Here is a 16,767-nt window from a genome sequence, read left to right on the forward strand (position 1 = left end):
TGTAGTCCCCGCACAGGAAATGCCTGTTCTTACTTCAGTTACCAGAATCCTTTCACAGGAAGTTAGGTGTGGTCTTTGAAGGAGAATTAAAAAAAAATGAAAAAAAGAAAAAAAGCATGATGGAATTTTAGCTGCAGTCTTCTTGGTGCCAGCTTATCAATCCTAAACTCTGGGTGTAAAAGATTCTGCAGGGGTAATGTTTTAATATTCTTATTATGCTTATTCTCTGTGATGCTTCTTTACCTTTACAGTAGAATCCTTGGGGGAATCTGCAGAGGACCACTTTCATTTTGAAGCTGCTGTCTGCATGTTTTAGCATGTCTCTGCTATTAGAGCATCCAGGCATGGCAGGTTCCTCCTTGAAGTGTGCAGGGACCTTCTTCATGCCTATGCCTGTCACTAGGCATAAGGGTCTCTGGGGATGGGTGAGGAAAATGAGGGATGTGTTGGAGGCTCTGTGATACTGAGAGGGCAGTTTTCTAGCTGTTGGCTGAAAGGTCCTGGTCTACTTCAAAAAAAAATGTGGACACGGTACAGTAACTTATGTTATTTAAGATTTCCCTGTTGGATCTAGCATATCTACAGAAATGATCTGGATGTGAATGAATTTTACTTTTAGAAAAGACACCTCGTATAATTAAATGGTAATTCTCATTCCTGTAGGGTAAGGGTTAAAATGGATTGATATTTTAAATAGAAGGAAAAACAGATAAGTGATTGTATATAGATGGCATTCAGGAGTCAAGATTTTGGTTGTATTATTTCAAAAAGCATAGAAACTCATGCCACTGATTCAGAGATAACGTTTGAAATGATTAGTGTGCTCTCTTGAGCTATATATGTTAGCCCAGTAAAATATGATTAGAATACAGTAAAACTCCATTTATGTTATCACAAAGACCAACATTAATAGGAGTTCATGTAAAAGATAAACTATCTTAAACTTACTATTTTTTTCAAATCCAAATCTGCTACATGGATTCTTAAGAAATGGGCACTGTTTGAGAAAATGAGCTATCTCTACAGTATTTCCTAAGGTACTGCAAATTTGTTAATTTAAGAAACAATTACACTAGCTAGCAGCAGGTTGCTAAACCAGGGGCTCCAAGCTCCAGACCTCTTGACGTGGGTGACTTCCTGCCTGGTTTGGCAGGAGCTGGGTCCCTTCCTGTGCAGCTTCCGAGCAGCTCCAAATGCAATCCGGCATTCCCTGCTCCTTCCTGCTCCCTTGCTTTCAAGCAGTATCTACCTATGTTTCCACAGCCTGGCATTACAGGATTTCCAGAGCTCTTTACCAGGTGCATTGATTTTGAATAAGCTCTTTGAGGTGGGAAAGTAGGCCAAAGGGAACATGGAAAAAAATGGAGAGATACATGCAAGATCTTCGCACAGCCCAGGTTCTGCAATTTTTGATAATTATTCATCTCTTGTTACGGATTTCGGATATTTTTTTCAGAAGGGATGCTAAAAAAGATGGCTGCCAAAATATTCACACAAGTGAAACAGCAAGCACAAACCAGTATTCTCCATTTCTGAGCTCTGAGTTGGATATTTTCACTTAAAACATTTTGGGAGTGGGAGATTAGATTACCTCATAGACACCTACTGAATGTGAAAGATAGATCTCCATGCAAGCAGATGAATACATGCAGGAGAATCCCCCGAATGCCAAGTGCAGCTTCCTTAGTAAAATATTACAGATAGCTTGGTTTATATATTTTATCTCAGTATCATGTAATTGGCCACAGTCACATTTTATCCTAATGACCGTTGCTTCTCTCTCTCTCTCTCTCTCTCTCTCTCTCTCTCTCTCTCTCTCTCTCTCTCTCGTTTCCATAGCACTTTCTTATGCAAGGAGCTAAACAGTGATTAAAGGAGCAGGATGAAAAGATGGCACAATCAGTGCTGGTACCGCCAGGACCTGACAGCTTCCACTTCTTTACCAGGGAATCCCTTGCTGCTATTGAACAACGCATTGCAGAAGAGAAAGCTAAGAGACCCAAACAAGAACGCAAGGATGAAGATGATGAAAATGGCCCAAAGCCAAATAGTGACTTGGAAGCAGGAAAGTCCCTTCCATTTATTTATGGAGACATTCCTCCAGAGATGGTGTCAGAGCCCCTGGAGGACCTGGACCCCTACTATATCAATAAGAAAGTGAGTTCTTAGTCAAGTTGCCTTTACTTCCCCTACTTCCTAATTGCTTCCGGGCTAGGGCCAGGGATGTCAGGTGAAGAATGTTGCGCCTCGTCCCCTCTGTCTGAAGTATCATTAGGGTACTAGGTGGGCTTGACCATGTAATGGCCCCATTACCCTAGAAGCCTTTTGGAATCACTTATTTGAACCCATGTCCAGGACAGGCAGAGAACTGAAGGGGCATCCTGCAGTGGGGGAAATGAGGAAAGGCAAAAGTCTGTTCACCTTAGAGTGTGGTGAAGCAGAAAGTTAAGACGAGTATATTTTTTTATGCATTAAAAATAATATTTCCAGGAGTAGTATCCAAATTCCTCTTTACAATATCTAGCTCTACATAAGGTACTTTGATCTTCAGCAGGTTTATTCCTTCACACCCTAAACTTTGCCCATTCCATGGCTCCCCCCAGAAGAAATAAAAGCAGATGGCTTTTAAGTGCCCAAAAAAGAGTGTGATCAAACAACACCTCTGGAAAACCCTGAAGTTCCTCTGAGAAAATTTTTATCTAACTGAAAAACTAATCAAAGCCTCATTTTTGAGCTCTTTGTGAATTATAATTACAGTTTTAAAATACTGATATTAAAACTTGATAAGGATGCTAAGTATTCCTATGGCAGTGACTACAGATTTTCTTTATGTTCTTAAATCCTCATATCACTTACCAAATTAAGGAGAATTTATAGGGCTCAGAAAGAGAAAGCACATAGCATCATGTCATATGTTGGTAATTAGTATATTATTATATTATTTTATAAGACAATATTTCTAAAAAATTCACTTTTTTCTTAAAATGTTCTTAATTTTAATACTAAGATTCTAAATTCTGTTTTATGTGTTTGTTTTCTTTTTCAGACATTTATAGTATTGAATAAAGGGAAAGCAATCTCTCGATTCAGTGCCACCCCTGCCCTGTACATTTTAACTCCCTTCAACCCTATTAGAAAATTAGCTATTAAGATTTTGGTACATTCATATCCTTTTTTCGAATAGTCATTTAATATGATTTTGCTCTTTGACTGACTTATTGAGTTGGGAATTTTTCAGAAATATGCGTGGTTGGCAATGTTATGTGCTCTTTCTTTTTTTTTCCCTCTTACTCAACATTTAGCATTATTGCAAAATGGGATCATAGGTAAGTGAAACACTTTGCCCCATCTTCCGAGTATTTCTTCTTTCCCTGACTTACTACTTCTTTCTTTCTTCTTTCCTCCTCTTCTGCCTCTGAATTGCCTACTACATCCAAGACTTCTTCAATAATTTTGATGGTATTACCAGGCTCTCCTTTTACAAGTCTTCAAATTTTACAAGGTTATCTATATAATGGGTAAATTCTGTGAGTTAATTTTCTTCACTACTTTACATTTGGAAAATATATGCATAATCTGAATTATACAATTTTATATCTTTTTTATCTGAATTTTACTTCTTTCTGCTTTTCATTTTAGCATTTGAAAGCTTTGAGTTAGTAAATGTTTATAATTGTGATGGAATACACATTAGCCTTTCAAATGTCACTTTTTTGGGTCACTTGTTCCTATGTTTATTCAAGTCTCAGGTCCTGCTACAATTATCTCTTTATAAAGGCTTAATTTCTATTTATCCATATACATCCTCATTTCATGCTTCATTCTCCTCATGAAGTATCTACTTCCTAGAGATGGGATTGATGATGCCTTGGTGGGAGATGGTGATTTGATTTACTTCTGAAGGTTAAATAGAGTAGTTGTGAATGAGAAGTTTTATTCCAGGCCAGGGACAGTGATCTGGCTGACAGCCAGCCCTGGAACAACCAAGGAAGCAAAGGTTTGCAAGACTGGCTGTGCTAGGCAGAGGCATTTACAGGAAGCGCACAGAAGCCTTGGGATGAGGAACTGATATATATCAAGAACTAGAGGTAAGGAAGGGGAAACTGAAAGTTAAGCAAAGTCTCAGGTAGGACAACTTTAAATTTTGTTTCCTAATTAGAAAGAGTCATTGCCTGCAATTTACAACATGGTCAACCCAGGGCTTGGCTTTAAGGCTTACAAAGTAAAAACTTCCTCTAGCAGGCCCAGAAAATATTTGAATTAGATATGGTAGGGAATTAGAAAAGATAAGGACTTCAAGAGATGGGATAAGCTTGGTACAGGGAAGTCATCTAATTTCTGGGTGGAGGGGCTGTAAAGCATGTCCCCAGACTTGCCTGGCATTGTGGCAAATGATGTCTTTAGAAGCGTGGCATTCTGGAATTCAGTTTCCTTTTAACCTCTAGGTCATTCCTTTTCCACCACCACCCCAGTTTTGCATAGACATCAACATATTTTAATTTCATACTTTAATTTCATGTTTTAACATTTAATCATTTCTTGTGAGTGTTTTTTAAGCAATAATGATTCCTTACTTCTGTTTTTCAAGTAAGAGAACCTAGTTGTACAGGGAGAAAAAATGCTTTGAGTTAGCTTTAGGAATGAATAATGAAATTGAGATTTAGATTTGAGTCACTTGAACTATAAATTATGGTCCATTATTATGTTTGAGTATTTATAATCTGGGCACTGAATAAATCGTTCCATAAATTATTTATTATATTTAAAAATAATTGTACATCCCTATGTAATCACAATTTATACATGAAATTATGTGGAAAATTCAGACTTAGCCCAATGCTCTGTTCATAATAAATACTGAGGGAGTACATATTGAATAAATAAGTGACAAATGAGTCAAGTGGTTAAATAATTAAATGCAAAACAAGTGACAAAATGGAAGGTTTGAAGAGGTCAGAAAAATCTATTTTTCTTGAAAATGAATGATTAAGTAAAATTAAGAAAGCCCAATGTTAAAGGAAAAGGCAGGAATTTTTGTTGTTTTTGTTGTTTTAAAACTTTTGTGGGGAGATAGTATATTTTTTTGAAAATCTATAATCTCCACTCCAAAAAATTCTATATTAGGAGACCCAGGAACCCTAACTTAATGCCCTCTGGGAATAGAGACTTCCAGTGGTAGAGGATGAGAGCAGTTTTAGAAGTTCTGATCAGAGACTCTGGGCATTGAGAACCGAGTTTATGGTGGGGGCTATTCAGGAATCAAGATACAATTTAATTTGAAGGTTTGCACTTGCTTCCCAGAAAACAAATAAAACCTCCAAGGGGCAAAGTTGTTAGGAGGCCTGCAGTGGTGCAAGTTGAAATGTGAAGGCAGCCAGGTAAATCTAAGATTTGCCAAACTGAACGGTTGACTCTCCCAGAACCTTACAAATGGCATATAGTTATAAATTTCTTCCAACGTAGAAAAAGTAGATTCTTAAAAATCTCTGATTGCCTGAATTAAAATATTATATTTCAGATATCTCACCTTGGAGTAGAGATATGAGAAAAGGCAGGTAGACTGATAGACACATTCTTCAGTCTTTTGGTGATAAGGCACATTTGCCTGGAGATCCTAGTAAACTTTGATGTAAATAATACTGTACAGTTTGCAGGTGATTTTCCCAGTGATTTTGTCTTATTCCTCACAACACAAATCCTAAGCTCAAATCCTGGTTTTCTGACTTCAAGTGTCTTTTGCTGTAAGATAACAATGCTTGGGGTTGGTAATGGTGGGTTTTGGGCACAGTTAAGCGGTTGTTGTGTATTTATTATCACTAGATTATAATCCAGAAAATGGCCACTCACAATCAAGAAATTTGTATTTTAAACCTAGATTGGTATTTATATTTCCACCAAAACTCCTGACTTATTTCTTAAAGAGTTATCTTCATTAGGAGCTGTTGCATATCAAATTAGCTTTGTTTCTTGATTTTGGCAGAAAAATCTTATGCTTACTATATTTTTGTCAGGGTATATTTTGAAAACTGAAAATGCTGTTGATGTGCCCATTACCTTGTTTCAATAGTTAAATAAAATATGGTTATATTTTCTAGATAGTAAACATGTAAAAAATAATCCATATTCCTAAAATTCCCTATCAGAATTTTCAATGTGTTGCATGTCAGTTTTTATTATTTTACTTTAATATGCACACTCTCCTTTACTTTGCATTTGTTACTCATTCATTTGTTCATTTGCAAATATTTACTAAGTACCTACTGAGTGGCAGATGTTCTTCTAGACACTGGGATGCAACATAGAACCAAATCTAGTCCCTGCTCGCATGTGGTTACATTCATGTGTATGTGTGTGTTTGAGAGGATAGAGATAATAAAAATAAATCAGCTAGTGTCAGTTAGTGATAAGTGCTATTAAGAAAAATAAAGCAGTGTAAAAAGAGAAGAGTGGCAAGGTCCTGTTTTAAATCATATGATCAGGAAAGTCCTCTCTGAAAAAATAGCATTTGAGTAGAGAGCCAAAGGAAGTGAGGGAGTGAGACATGGAAATCTGAGGGGAAAAGGGAATAGCAAATATGAAGGCAAAGGATAAAAGTGGAAGTGTACCTGGTGTGCTCTAGAATCAGCCACGAGCCCAGAGTGCCTGGAGGGGAGTGGGAAAGGCAGAGAGTAGGAGAGGATGAGGTCAGTGAGAGTGAAGGTCGGGGCTGAAGTTGTAGGCCATGGTGAAGACACCAAATTTATGCTGCATGAGATGGGGAGAGATGACTGGAGGCTTTTCAGCAGAAGAGTGTCATCACCTGACTCAAATTTGAGAAAGATCACTCTGCCTGCTGCATGGAGAACAGACTGCCTGGAGGGGAAAGAATGGAAGCAAGAAGATAGTTTGGGGGCTTACTGCAATTATGAAGGCAGGGGATGCCGGTGGCTTGGCCTTTGGTGGAAACAATGAGGGTAGCAGATGTCATCAAATTCAGATGTGTTTTTCAGAAGAGCTGAATGGGATATGCTGAGCAATTGGACATGGGGTGTGAGGGAATGAGCAGAGCTAAAGAAGACTCCAAGTGTTTAGTCTGGTCAAGAAAGAAAAATGTAGTTACTTGAGCTTGGGACAACATTAGGTGGAGGGATATGCTGGGTAAAATCAAAAGCATGGATTTGAACATATTATTTTTTTGAGGGGTCTATTAGACATTCAGTGGAGGAGTTGAGAAGTTAAATGGAAATACAAGTCTGGAATTCAGAAAAGGGTTGGGCTGGAGGTATAACTGAGAGATGTCAGTGTATGGATGGTACTTAAAGTGATGGCAAAGACCTGAAACACTCCAAATCACACAATAATGCAGAACTACCTATCATTCATAACGGGTAGGAAAATAAACAGCTTTTGGTTTCAGAACACCTGGATTCAAACCCCACCTCTGAGATTTACTTCTTGGCTCCATGACCTTGGGCCAAGTTACTCCAACTGTTTTGAGTCTCAGTTTCTCTATCTATAAAATTGCAATTGTTATTTATACATCAGTAAAAATAACTACATAAGTACCTGACACCATGACTAGCACTTGGTAGGAACGTGATAACTGGTAGCTAGGACAGCTATTGTTGATAGTAGTAGCTACAATTCTAGGAGCAGCTGCTGCAAGATTGGCAAAGGAACACTCTCATATTGTTTAAGGAATTCCACAAAGAATTCTGTAGAAATCTCTACTGTCTTGAGGCTTGATTTTGCAAACAAAATGTTTATACAGCACCAAAGTTAGGAGCTGTTAATCGACCAAAACATAATGTGGTCAGTTCCAGCCTTCTCATTTTGCAGATGAGTTCATTGAAGCCCACACATGTTTAGTCTTTTTCTAAGACTACATTTTATACAAATGGCAGAGCTAAAACTTCAGGCTAGGTCTTTTGCAATTTCCATCTAACAGAAGAAAACTGATTTCTGAGCCCTCAGGTATAAATAATGTACTGGGGGCATTGCCAGTATCTCTGTCTCTGTGTATTTCAAAGGTTATTTTCAGTGGCTCCAGCTTACTATTTCATTAAATAGGAAGCGAGCTTTTTAGCTCATCCCAAAATTATATGGTATCTATGTAGAAATTTAAAAATCACGGTTTTCATCTATGTAGAAATCAAAACCCCAAAATTATATAGGTCTAAGAGAAAGGAAGGTAAACAGCTTATGATCTCTATTTTTCCTGCTTTCAATGCTCAAAAGTTATCACATAGTTAGGAATTTGTTAATAACAAAATTAAACAACTCAAGAGTTAACATTATGTGTGTGTCACATATATATGTGACATTTAGTCAATATTTCTGCTGTCTCACAAATATGCACCAATATGTAGAAAGAGGCCTGTCTTACTTTGCTTTGAATTCTCCATTTTTATGTTAGAAAAACTCTTACATAAAACTATCTTCTACCTTTAGTTCATATATATTTTAAGTTGAAAATTTCTCTGCAACTTCTCTGGATATTATGTATTATTACAAACCCCCTGGACAGAACAAACGATGTCTTCTCCTTAAGAATAACAAAGAAATGCCCTACATTTTTATGTTTAATAAACAAATGATTAGTAGTAATAAAAATGATTGTATCCTCTAAGAAAAGTATTAGTACTCTTATCTGCATTGACACAAGAAAACTGAGCCTTAAAGAATTAACTTGCTGAAGCCCATGTGTTTGGTAAAGGATGCATCTGATCCACAGTTCATCACTTTAAAACTCATGCTACTTCATCCTACCTACATGGATATAGGGGTAGACATCTAGTTTCCATGTCAAAAGTTACATAAACCATTTTCAGTATAAACTTGAAGTCTTTCCTCATCATACACACATAGGAAATATTTTAGACTTGCCAACTGATGGGTTAGTATCAATCAAAAGGTTAACACATTTTTATTAATACCTGGTATAGAGAAATTAATAGATTTAAAAATCCTTTTTTTCCTGATATTATATGAGGTTAACCTACCTCTATTTTATTTTATATACAAAGTCTCTTAAGGAAATACTATTGTAGGATTCATTGTTCTTTCGAAAAATATACTTTAGTTGATGTCATGGAATATATATTTAGAAAATAAATATATGCATTTTGTTACCAGTTCTAACCCCTTGAAATCTGCCTTGACATGGAGTTTCTATACTTTTTCAATGTATGGTATCACCAATACCATGTCTACATTCTTTTCATATTTGTGTATTTGTTATCATTATCTGAAATCCTACTATTTCAATCACTCACCAAACTCCAAGAATCTTAAAGATATGTGACTGATAAAATAAATTTATAGTGATTTTAAAAAGTAATTGACTTTGAAACTCTCTATTTAGAGATTATCTATTAAACTAAAAGCATAAAAACCTGACTCTAGTTATCTCTTATTTGGTTTAAAAGCAAAATAGTTTTATTTGCTTTCCTTTTTGAGCATCTGTCAGGATCTTTAACTTAAGCATATTTTTTATTATTAAAATGATAGTCATACAATATGAAAAACACGAGTTTGAGTGTAATGATTTATTAATTTTGACTTACTGGGTAATATTCACTCTTTCTATTATTTATTAATATTTGAATATATATTTTATGTTATTATATATACTTAATTTTTATCATTATAAGGAGTAAATATTTTTAAGGGTCATAAAACCATGGCTTGTCTGTTATGTGACATAAATCTCATGAGGCTATCAATTTCCACTTTATATTTATCCAGTGTTCTCTCTTTCAAAAAAAGTGTAGAAACTTGTGAACTTGATATATGTGAAAACAAATTTCATGCTGTATTTCTGATCCATATTAATAAATATATCATTAAAAAGGGAAAATTTACTTCACTTAGTAATAAACAATCTTCTGAACTGACATCATTCAATAGTCAATGGACACTGCAAAATGGCAAGGGTATGGTGGTGAACAATATAGACATGGCCCTCGTGAAGTTGACTGCCTAGCAGGAAAAAAATCAGTGTTAACATTAGTCATTGGAGGAATGGTATCAGGTGCTACAAGTATATATTACTGATAGACCTAATCAGGAAATGTGCTATTGTGCACAGCATTTTACTAAAAATAACTTCTAATCTGAGTGCTGGAGGAAAAGTTGGAATTGGCTAGGTGAAGTAGAGAGCATGTCCAGGGAAAAGAGGTGATATTTGCTAAGATCCTGACTTGAACAAGAGCTTATTTAATTCCATGACCTAAAACAATTGCAATAATATTGGACTGGGGAGAGTGGAATGAAGAGTAACAAAGCTGAAATTGGAGAAGTAGAGAGGAGTTAGATCTCCTAGACTCTTCACTCTTTGTAAGATATTTGATAGCCATCCTAAGGTAGTGGAAAGCTATTGAAATTACATTTACAAAGGTCATTTGGTACAGTATGCAGAAAGGATTGAAAGGAGTCAAACATGGATTCAGAAAGACCAGTTTAGATGAAATTGCGGTAATCTAGGTTAGATTTGATGGACACCTGGGCTATGTAGTGATATGAGGATTGGGGAAAAAGTTCACTGAATCCAGGCATAGCAGGTAGAATTGACAATATTTGGTGTTAAGTTGAATGTGGAGGTTTAGGGAAGAGAAAAATGCAAGATCGCTCCTAGGTTCCTGGCTGGATCATGAGCCATTTTCTGTGATACAGAGATGTCAAAGGGGCAGTATTTGAGAGGAGCAGAGGGATAGGATGAAAAGATTTTTTAGTTTAGTTTTAGAACTGAAAACATTTGAAGTGTCAATGAGATGAGTAAACATAAGTGCAGATGTAATATGTACAATTGGGTACCATGGACAGTTGAGTTCAGAAGAGAGGGCTAGTCTGGAGAGAAATACTTGAGATCAGTGGGCATGTAAATGTACTTGGAGCTATGTATGTTGATGAGCTTTACTAGGATAAATATAGCAGGAGAGGGAAAAATGGCTTGGATATCCGATGTCCTTTTCAAAAAGGGAAATATAACATTTCAAAGGATACAAAAAAATTGTTGTCCATGAGACATGAAAAATCAAGGGATTGGGACTTCATGAAAGCAAAAATAAGAGAACATAATGAAAGGGGGAAGAATCATGCTTGTCAAATGCTGCTGAGAGAGCAAGTCAAATAAGAACTCAAAATTATCCTTTTGTTTTCAGGGACAAAACATGAAGATGTTTGTCACATTTAGAAAGAAAACTGGTAGGCTAAGGATGTGTTAGATAAATGAGGGAAAGTAAAGATAAACATCTCTTCCAAGAAGTTTGGCTGTGAAATGGAAAAGAGGAGTAGTTAGTAGTAAGTAGTTAGAGGATTGTGGTTTATAGGAAAGTATTTTCTTTTTTTCCTCCAAGATAAGAGAGGCTTAAGCAAGTTTGTGCTGATAGGAAGAGATGGATAGAGTGGGAAGTGTTAAAGGTAAGAGAAGGAAGAGATAAGAGATTTCTGAAGTGTTCTGGAAAGGTAGAAGGTGTCCAGAGTATGAGTAGAGGGATTGAAAACTCCCCCCATTGAAACAAGAAGGAGGAAAGGATCTTAATACAGAGAGGTTTGTCACTTTGGGGGTGGGAAGTAAAGATATGGCATTCTGATCCTATCTCTTCTCTCAGTGAAGTAGGAAATAAGGTCATGAGTTTGAAATGGGGAGGGAAGGAAGAAGATTGGAGATCAGAGAAGAGTGGAGAATATTTGGAATTGTCTTTGCAGAGTAGGAGGTGCAGTGAAGTGGAGAAATATTTAGACTGTGTTGAGTGTGGGTGAGGCTGGGAACCATGTATTTTGAATGGTGCCAACCGACCAAGGGGAGTCATTTTCTCCAGTAGAGCCTAGCAGCCTAACAGACACAGAGGATCCTCTAGTTTTTTATACTAATAGCAAGTCATCTTTAATTTTGTCTTACTCTTTGTTTCTTTTTAGCAATAAAGGAAAAATGTTTCTTCTTTGAAATGGTGTTTTTCTGTGTTCTCTAGGTTGTAGTGCCCTCATGTGGCTGATCCACATCATTCACTTATGACTGTTTTCATGTGGATGCATTTTAACAAGCTGAGAATTAAGCATGTGCCTTGCATAGTGATTGCTTTGACTAAAGTCAGTTGCGGGTGCAAAGAAGCTTCCTTTATAGATTAACACATAATACATAACACAACATATAGACAACACAACACTATTCTATTTTACTACACTTAAAATCGTGCTGATATTTTGCTATGTGTAAGTAATGTGAAGATTTATAATAAAAATAAAGAGTGAGAAGTGATATTAATAGCATTTATTCACTGGAATTTTTATAAAGCTTCTAAATCTATATTGATAAAGCTCTTGTTTTGCATAAGTACAGCTGAATCCTTCTTGTGCTTTTTATTAACTATGAAAGAAAGTTATTTCAAGTATTACTACTGAAAGTTTTCTTAAAGAGCTTTTGTTGCTGTTTTTCAGTATAAAGGAGAGTGAACTGCATTGGCTATGTCTACACAGGCAAAGTGGGGTAGAGTGAAACAAACCACATGTTTGTTAGAAGTAGTGTTCTCTATGATTTAGGAAATTAAGAAAGTAATTTATTGAGTATCTACCATGTACAAGGCACATTACGTTGTAGGAGGTTTAATATATTTTAACTAATTTGATCCTGACAGCAATCCTGTGGAATGGTTATTCTTTCTCCTTTTTATAGCAAAGTGACCAAGGCTTAGGGAAATTATTAAGTAATTTGGCCACAGTTACAAACCCAAGAAATGTCAGTACTAACACCAGCCATCTTCTCTTACTATTCAGAATTTAATGAGCAATCACTGTATATTATATATTCCACTTAGAAAGAATTTTATTGAAGATATTCCACTCAGGTGACCCTTAGGATGGAGTTATAATGCATTCAGTTACAGTCGGCCCCCCCCATCCACGGGTTTCATATCCATGTGTTCTACATTCGCAGATTCAACCAACAGTAGGTGGTGTACAGTGTTCAGGATCCATGGTTCCTTGAATCTGAGGATGCAAAAACCATGGATACAGAGGGCCCACTATGGGACTTGAGCATCCATGGATTCTGGTATCCGCTGCAGGTCCTGGAACCAATCCCCCATGCATACTGTGGGACGACTGTAATTACTGGAATTCTCTTGTTGAATTTTTGTCAGTCTTCATACATGCTGAGCTTGCACTCCAGTCATTGAGTCTGTCATTAAAGAAAGAAAAAAACTTAAATTGATAAATTATTTACCAATGAGCTAATTTCTTTTCATTTAATCTTTTTCATTACTAAAATCACATAAGTAGCCTCCAAATAATTGATGGCTTGGCCTAACATGACTTGGTTATGGAGTTGTTAAAATTACAGAAATGGAAAAAGCAAACTCAATAATAAAATAATAAGGGCATAAGAGTTCTAAGCTTCATGGTGGTGAAAGACATAATGGTGTATGAAAGTGAAATTTTCCACTGAATTTTGTCTTCCTTGACGGTATTCTTCTACTTTATTCAATGTGCTCATTATGTGCACTATTCTTACCAACTGTGTATTTATGACCATGAGTAATCCTCCAGACTGGACAAAGAATGTGGAGTAAGTAGAAGATTTTTTTTTTAAATCTTGCAATATTGTTGTCCCTTTATGTGCATTTAACATCTTGAGACCTCATCAGTTTCTTTATCAAATCATACTAGCTACTACAAACCAGTTAGACAGTGATTCAAGTTCATTTCAACCACTGATTTCCTGTAGGACAAAGCTTGCACTGGCTCATTAAGTTGCTCCAATTACTGCACTGATTTGACTGCCAATATTTGTAGCTCTTTATCTTCCTTATGAGTCTCACACTCTTTCAAAGGTCACCAGTGATTACTAATATCTGATGATAAAAATTATACCTAGTTTGTATGTTCTTTTCCTCATGGCTATCACCTTTCTATGTTTTATTAGTATATATTTCATGGCTGTTAATGATGCGCATTTTATTAAACAAAAAATCTTCATTTATTTTTGTTAATAACTATTTCCTTAAATTAGACCAAAACTAGTGAATTTTAGGTAATATCTTCATATAGAACCATATTATTTGGGCCTTTAAATGAATTAATGTAGCAAGTACAATACTCATTTATAGTCAATGAGAATGTCTCAGAATGTAATGTTTCTTTCTTCCTTAACTACTACCTAAGGTCTACATTATAGGGAGACCAATATAGAACTATATGGAAGCCTCTAATTTGTATTTGTTGTTCTTCTCCTTTAAGATATGTACATGTAAATTACCTACTAGATCTTTAATGTGGGCTTGGCTATTTTCTCTCAGGTACACCTTTACAGGAATTTACACTTTTGAATCACTTATAAAAATACTTGCAAGGGGCTTTTGTTTAGAAGATTTCACATTTCTACGGGATCCATGGAATTGGTTGGATTTCACAGTCATTACTTTTGCGTAAGTATCTTAATACATTTTCTATCCAGGAAGAGTAAATCATTAGTGGGAGCCTACACTGTATTTCTCCTTGGTGGTTTCCCTTAACAGATCAAGCATTTTTCTTGGTTATTATGTGAATTTAGGATATTTTTCTTCCAATCAGATTGTGCACTTTGGAGAAATTATGGACTATCATAGTAAATTACATGGCTTTGATTTCAATTAGTGCTGTAAAGCAATAAAATAAATTTCCCAAGTAACAGAGATTATGATTGATGACAATGCCATTTTTCTCTTAATTGGGAAATCTGATGGCAACACTCATTGAAGTTGAAAGATCTTGATGAAAGACCAACTTAGACTTAGATTTCCCTAAATTCTGAATAACTCTGATTTAATTCTACAGGTATGTAACAGAATTTGTAAACCTAGGCAATGTTTCAGCTCTTCGAACTTTCAGAGTCTTGAGAGCTTTGAAAACTATTTCTGTAATTCCAGGTAAGAAGAAACTGGTATAAGGTGGTAGGCCCCTTATATCTCCAACTGTTTCTTGTGTTCTGTTATTGTGTTTGTGTGTGAACTCCCTATTACAGATATGTGACAGAGTTTGTGGACCTGGGCAATGTCTCAGCGTTGAGAACATTCAGAGTTCTCCGAGCACTGAAAACAATTTCAGTCATTCCAGGTGAGAGCTAGGTTAAACACCGAGGCTGACTTTAGCAGCATTGGTGCTACAATCACAGCTTTTGTGCGTAAGCCTTGTTGCTTCTCACCTATTGCAAATAAATTTGTTAAAAAAGCAAGAATCAGTACATCATATTTTGGGTGGATTTGATTCTTTGCTTTTACTAGTTGCTTTCTTTAAAATGATCTGTTTTAAATCAGCCTTTGAGTTTAACAAGTTTTTGCATGAGGCATTTGCAGTAACAGGCTACATGGTCTGCGTCCTGTAACATCAAGCTTTCTGCATAGAAGCTAAACTGTAAGGCATTCAAACTGCTGCAAATTTGTCCAGTTAGGTCTAAAACTGGTAATTTTCTTAACTTCAGATAAATGAAAGAGCAAGGGATAGCATGAGTGCTGCATGGGGCTCAGTTTTCAGATGTCTTCCTTTTTTAACCCATACTCAAGCTTGCAGAATTCACAAATATATAACCTCATAATTCAGTGACTTCAAGATTTCTTACTACTTTATTCATATAGATTTTTATAAAATCAATAAGAGGTTAGGGAGTAAGACATCTGCAAATAAAGGCAAAAAATTTATACAAGGTTGATGTTTAAGCATGAATAACAAAACCATTTCTTTTGCTCTAAGGAGTATTTGGAAATACACTTTTGGTTTATTTTCATTCACGGTTTTCTAATGAACATACAAATTCTGCTTTCATTCATTTTCACCAGCTAGCAGGCTTTTCATGAAAATGTTATTCAATCACAAACATTAAACTAATATTGTTGGCATTCTGCATGACATCTTTATTTTCCAGGACAAGCTCATGATGTTTTTGTCTGTGAAGTAGCTGTCGAATAGTATATTTAAATTCCTCCCTTTGATTTTATGTGTAGGCCTGAAGACCATCGTGGGCGCCCTAATCCAGTCAGTGAAGAAGCTCTCAGATGTAATGATCCTGACTGTGTTCTGTCTGAGCGTGTTTGCACTAATAGGATTACAGCTATTTATGGGCAACCTGCGAAACAAATGTTTGCAATGGCCCCCAGATAATTCTTCCTTTGAAATAAACATCACTTCCTTCTTTAATAACTCATTGGATGGGAATGGTACCACTTTCAATAGGACAGTGAGCATGTTTAACTGGGATGAATATATTGAAGATAAAAGTAAGATATACTCTTTTAACCATTAAGCTGTTTAGTCCTTTAAATATTAAAAAAATATATATAGTGAAAATTGTCTCAATTTTGATGTGAGCCAAATTACTTAGACCAATTTAAGATAATATATATGATACAGAAATCAAATGGTATCTTACTCCTTTTTCCTTATCTTTCAATCAACGTGATAAAAGTTACCATTTGAAGATGTGTTCTTTTCCAAACCAGTCTTGACAGTAATACAATATAATGCTTTATAAACAAAAATATTTATTTGTTAGGGATTGATCAGGAGTTTCCAGTCATCTTAATAAATAAATCAGTAGTTTGAACTATTCAATGTATTTTGCTGAAATGGATGATTAAGAAGACTGAGGAAAAATAATCTGGCCCTATTTGGTTTGACTCAATATATGTATTGAGTGCATATGATGTATCTGGAAATGGAGAAACTAAGATGAAATCTGAATTTGTGTACTCATCAGAGAGTTAAGCAACCTCAGTCCAGCAAGTTACTTATTGATGAGAAAGTGTAAACTCAAAACCT

The 16,767-nt window shown here is 35.7% G+C and overlaps 1 protein-coding gene across 7 annotated transcripts in view; it reads left to right on the forward strand.

Annotated features, from left to right (window-relative positions):
* Positions 1 to 1,890: 1,890 nt before the first annotated feature.
* Positions 1,891 to 16,767, forward strand: part of LOC307056842 (sodium channel protein type 2 subunit alpha) — a gene marked incomplete at its 5' end in the record, with an annotated part of 88,870 nt that continues 73,993 nt past the window's right edge. For all 7 annotated transcript variants that reach the window (XM_079709804.1, XM_079709805.1, XM_079709807.1 and 4 more), the window contains 6 exons: positions 1,891 to 2,157; positions 3,047 to 3,165; positions 13,454 to 13,543; positions 14,274 to 14,402; positions 14,791 to 14,882; positions 15,954 to 16,226. In XM_079709804.1, coding sequence (XP_079565930.1) covers positions 1,891 to 2,157; positions 3,047 to 3,165; positions 13,454 to 13,543; positions 14,274 to 14,402; positions 14,791 to 14,882; positions 15,954 to 16,226 — 970 coding nt within the window. The remainder of the gene's footprint in view (positions 2,158 to 3,046; positions 3,166 to 13,453; positions 13,544 to 14,273; positions 14,403 to 14,790; positions 14,883 to 15,953; positions 16,227 to 16,767) is intronic.

The sequence above is a fragment of the Hyperoodon ampullatus genome, assembly GCF_949752795.1.
Source record: "Hyperoodon ampullatus genome assembly, chromosome: 8".
Lineage (NCBI taxonomy): Eukaryota > Metazoa > Chordata > Mammalia > Artiodactyla > Ziphiidae > Hyperoodon > Hyperoodon ampullatus.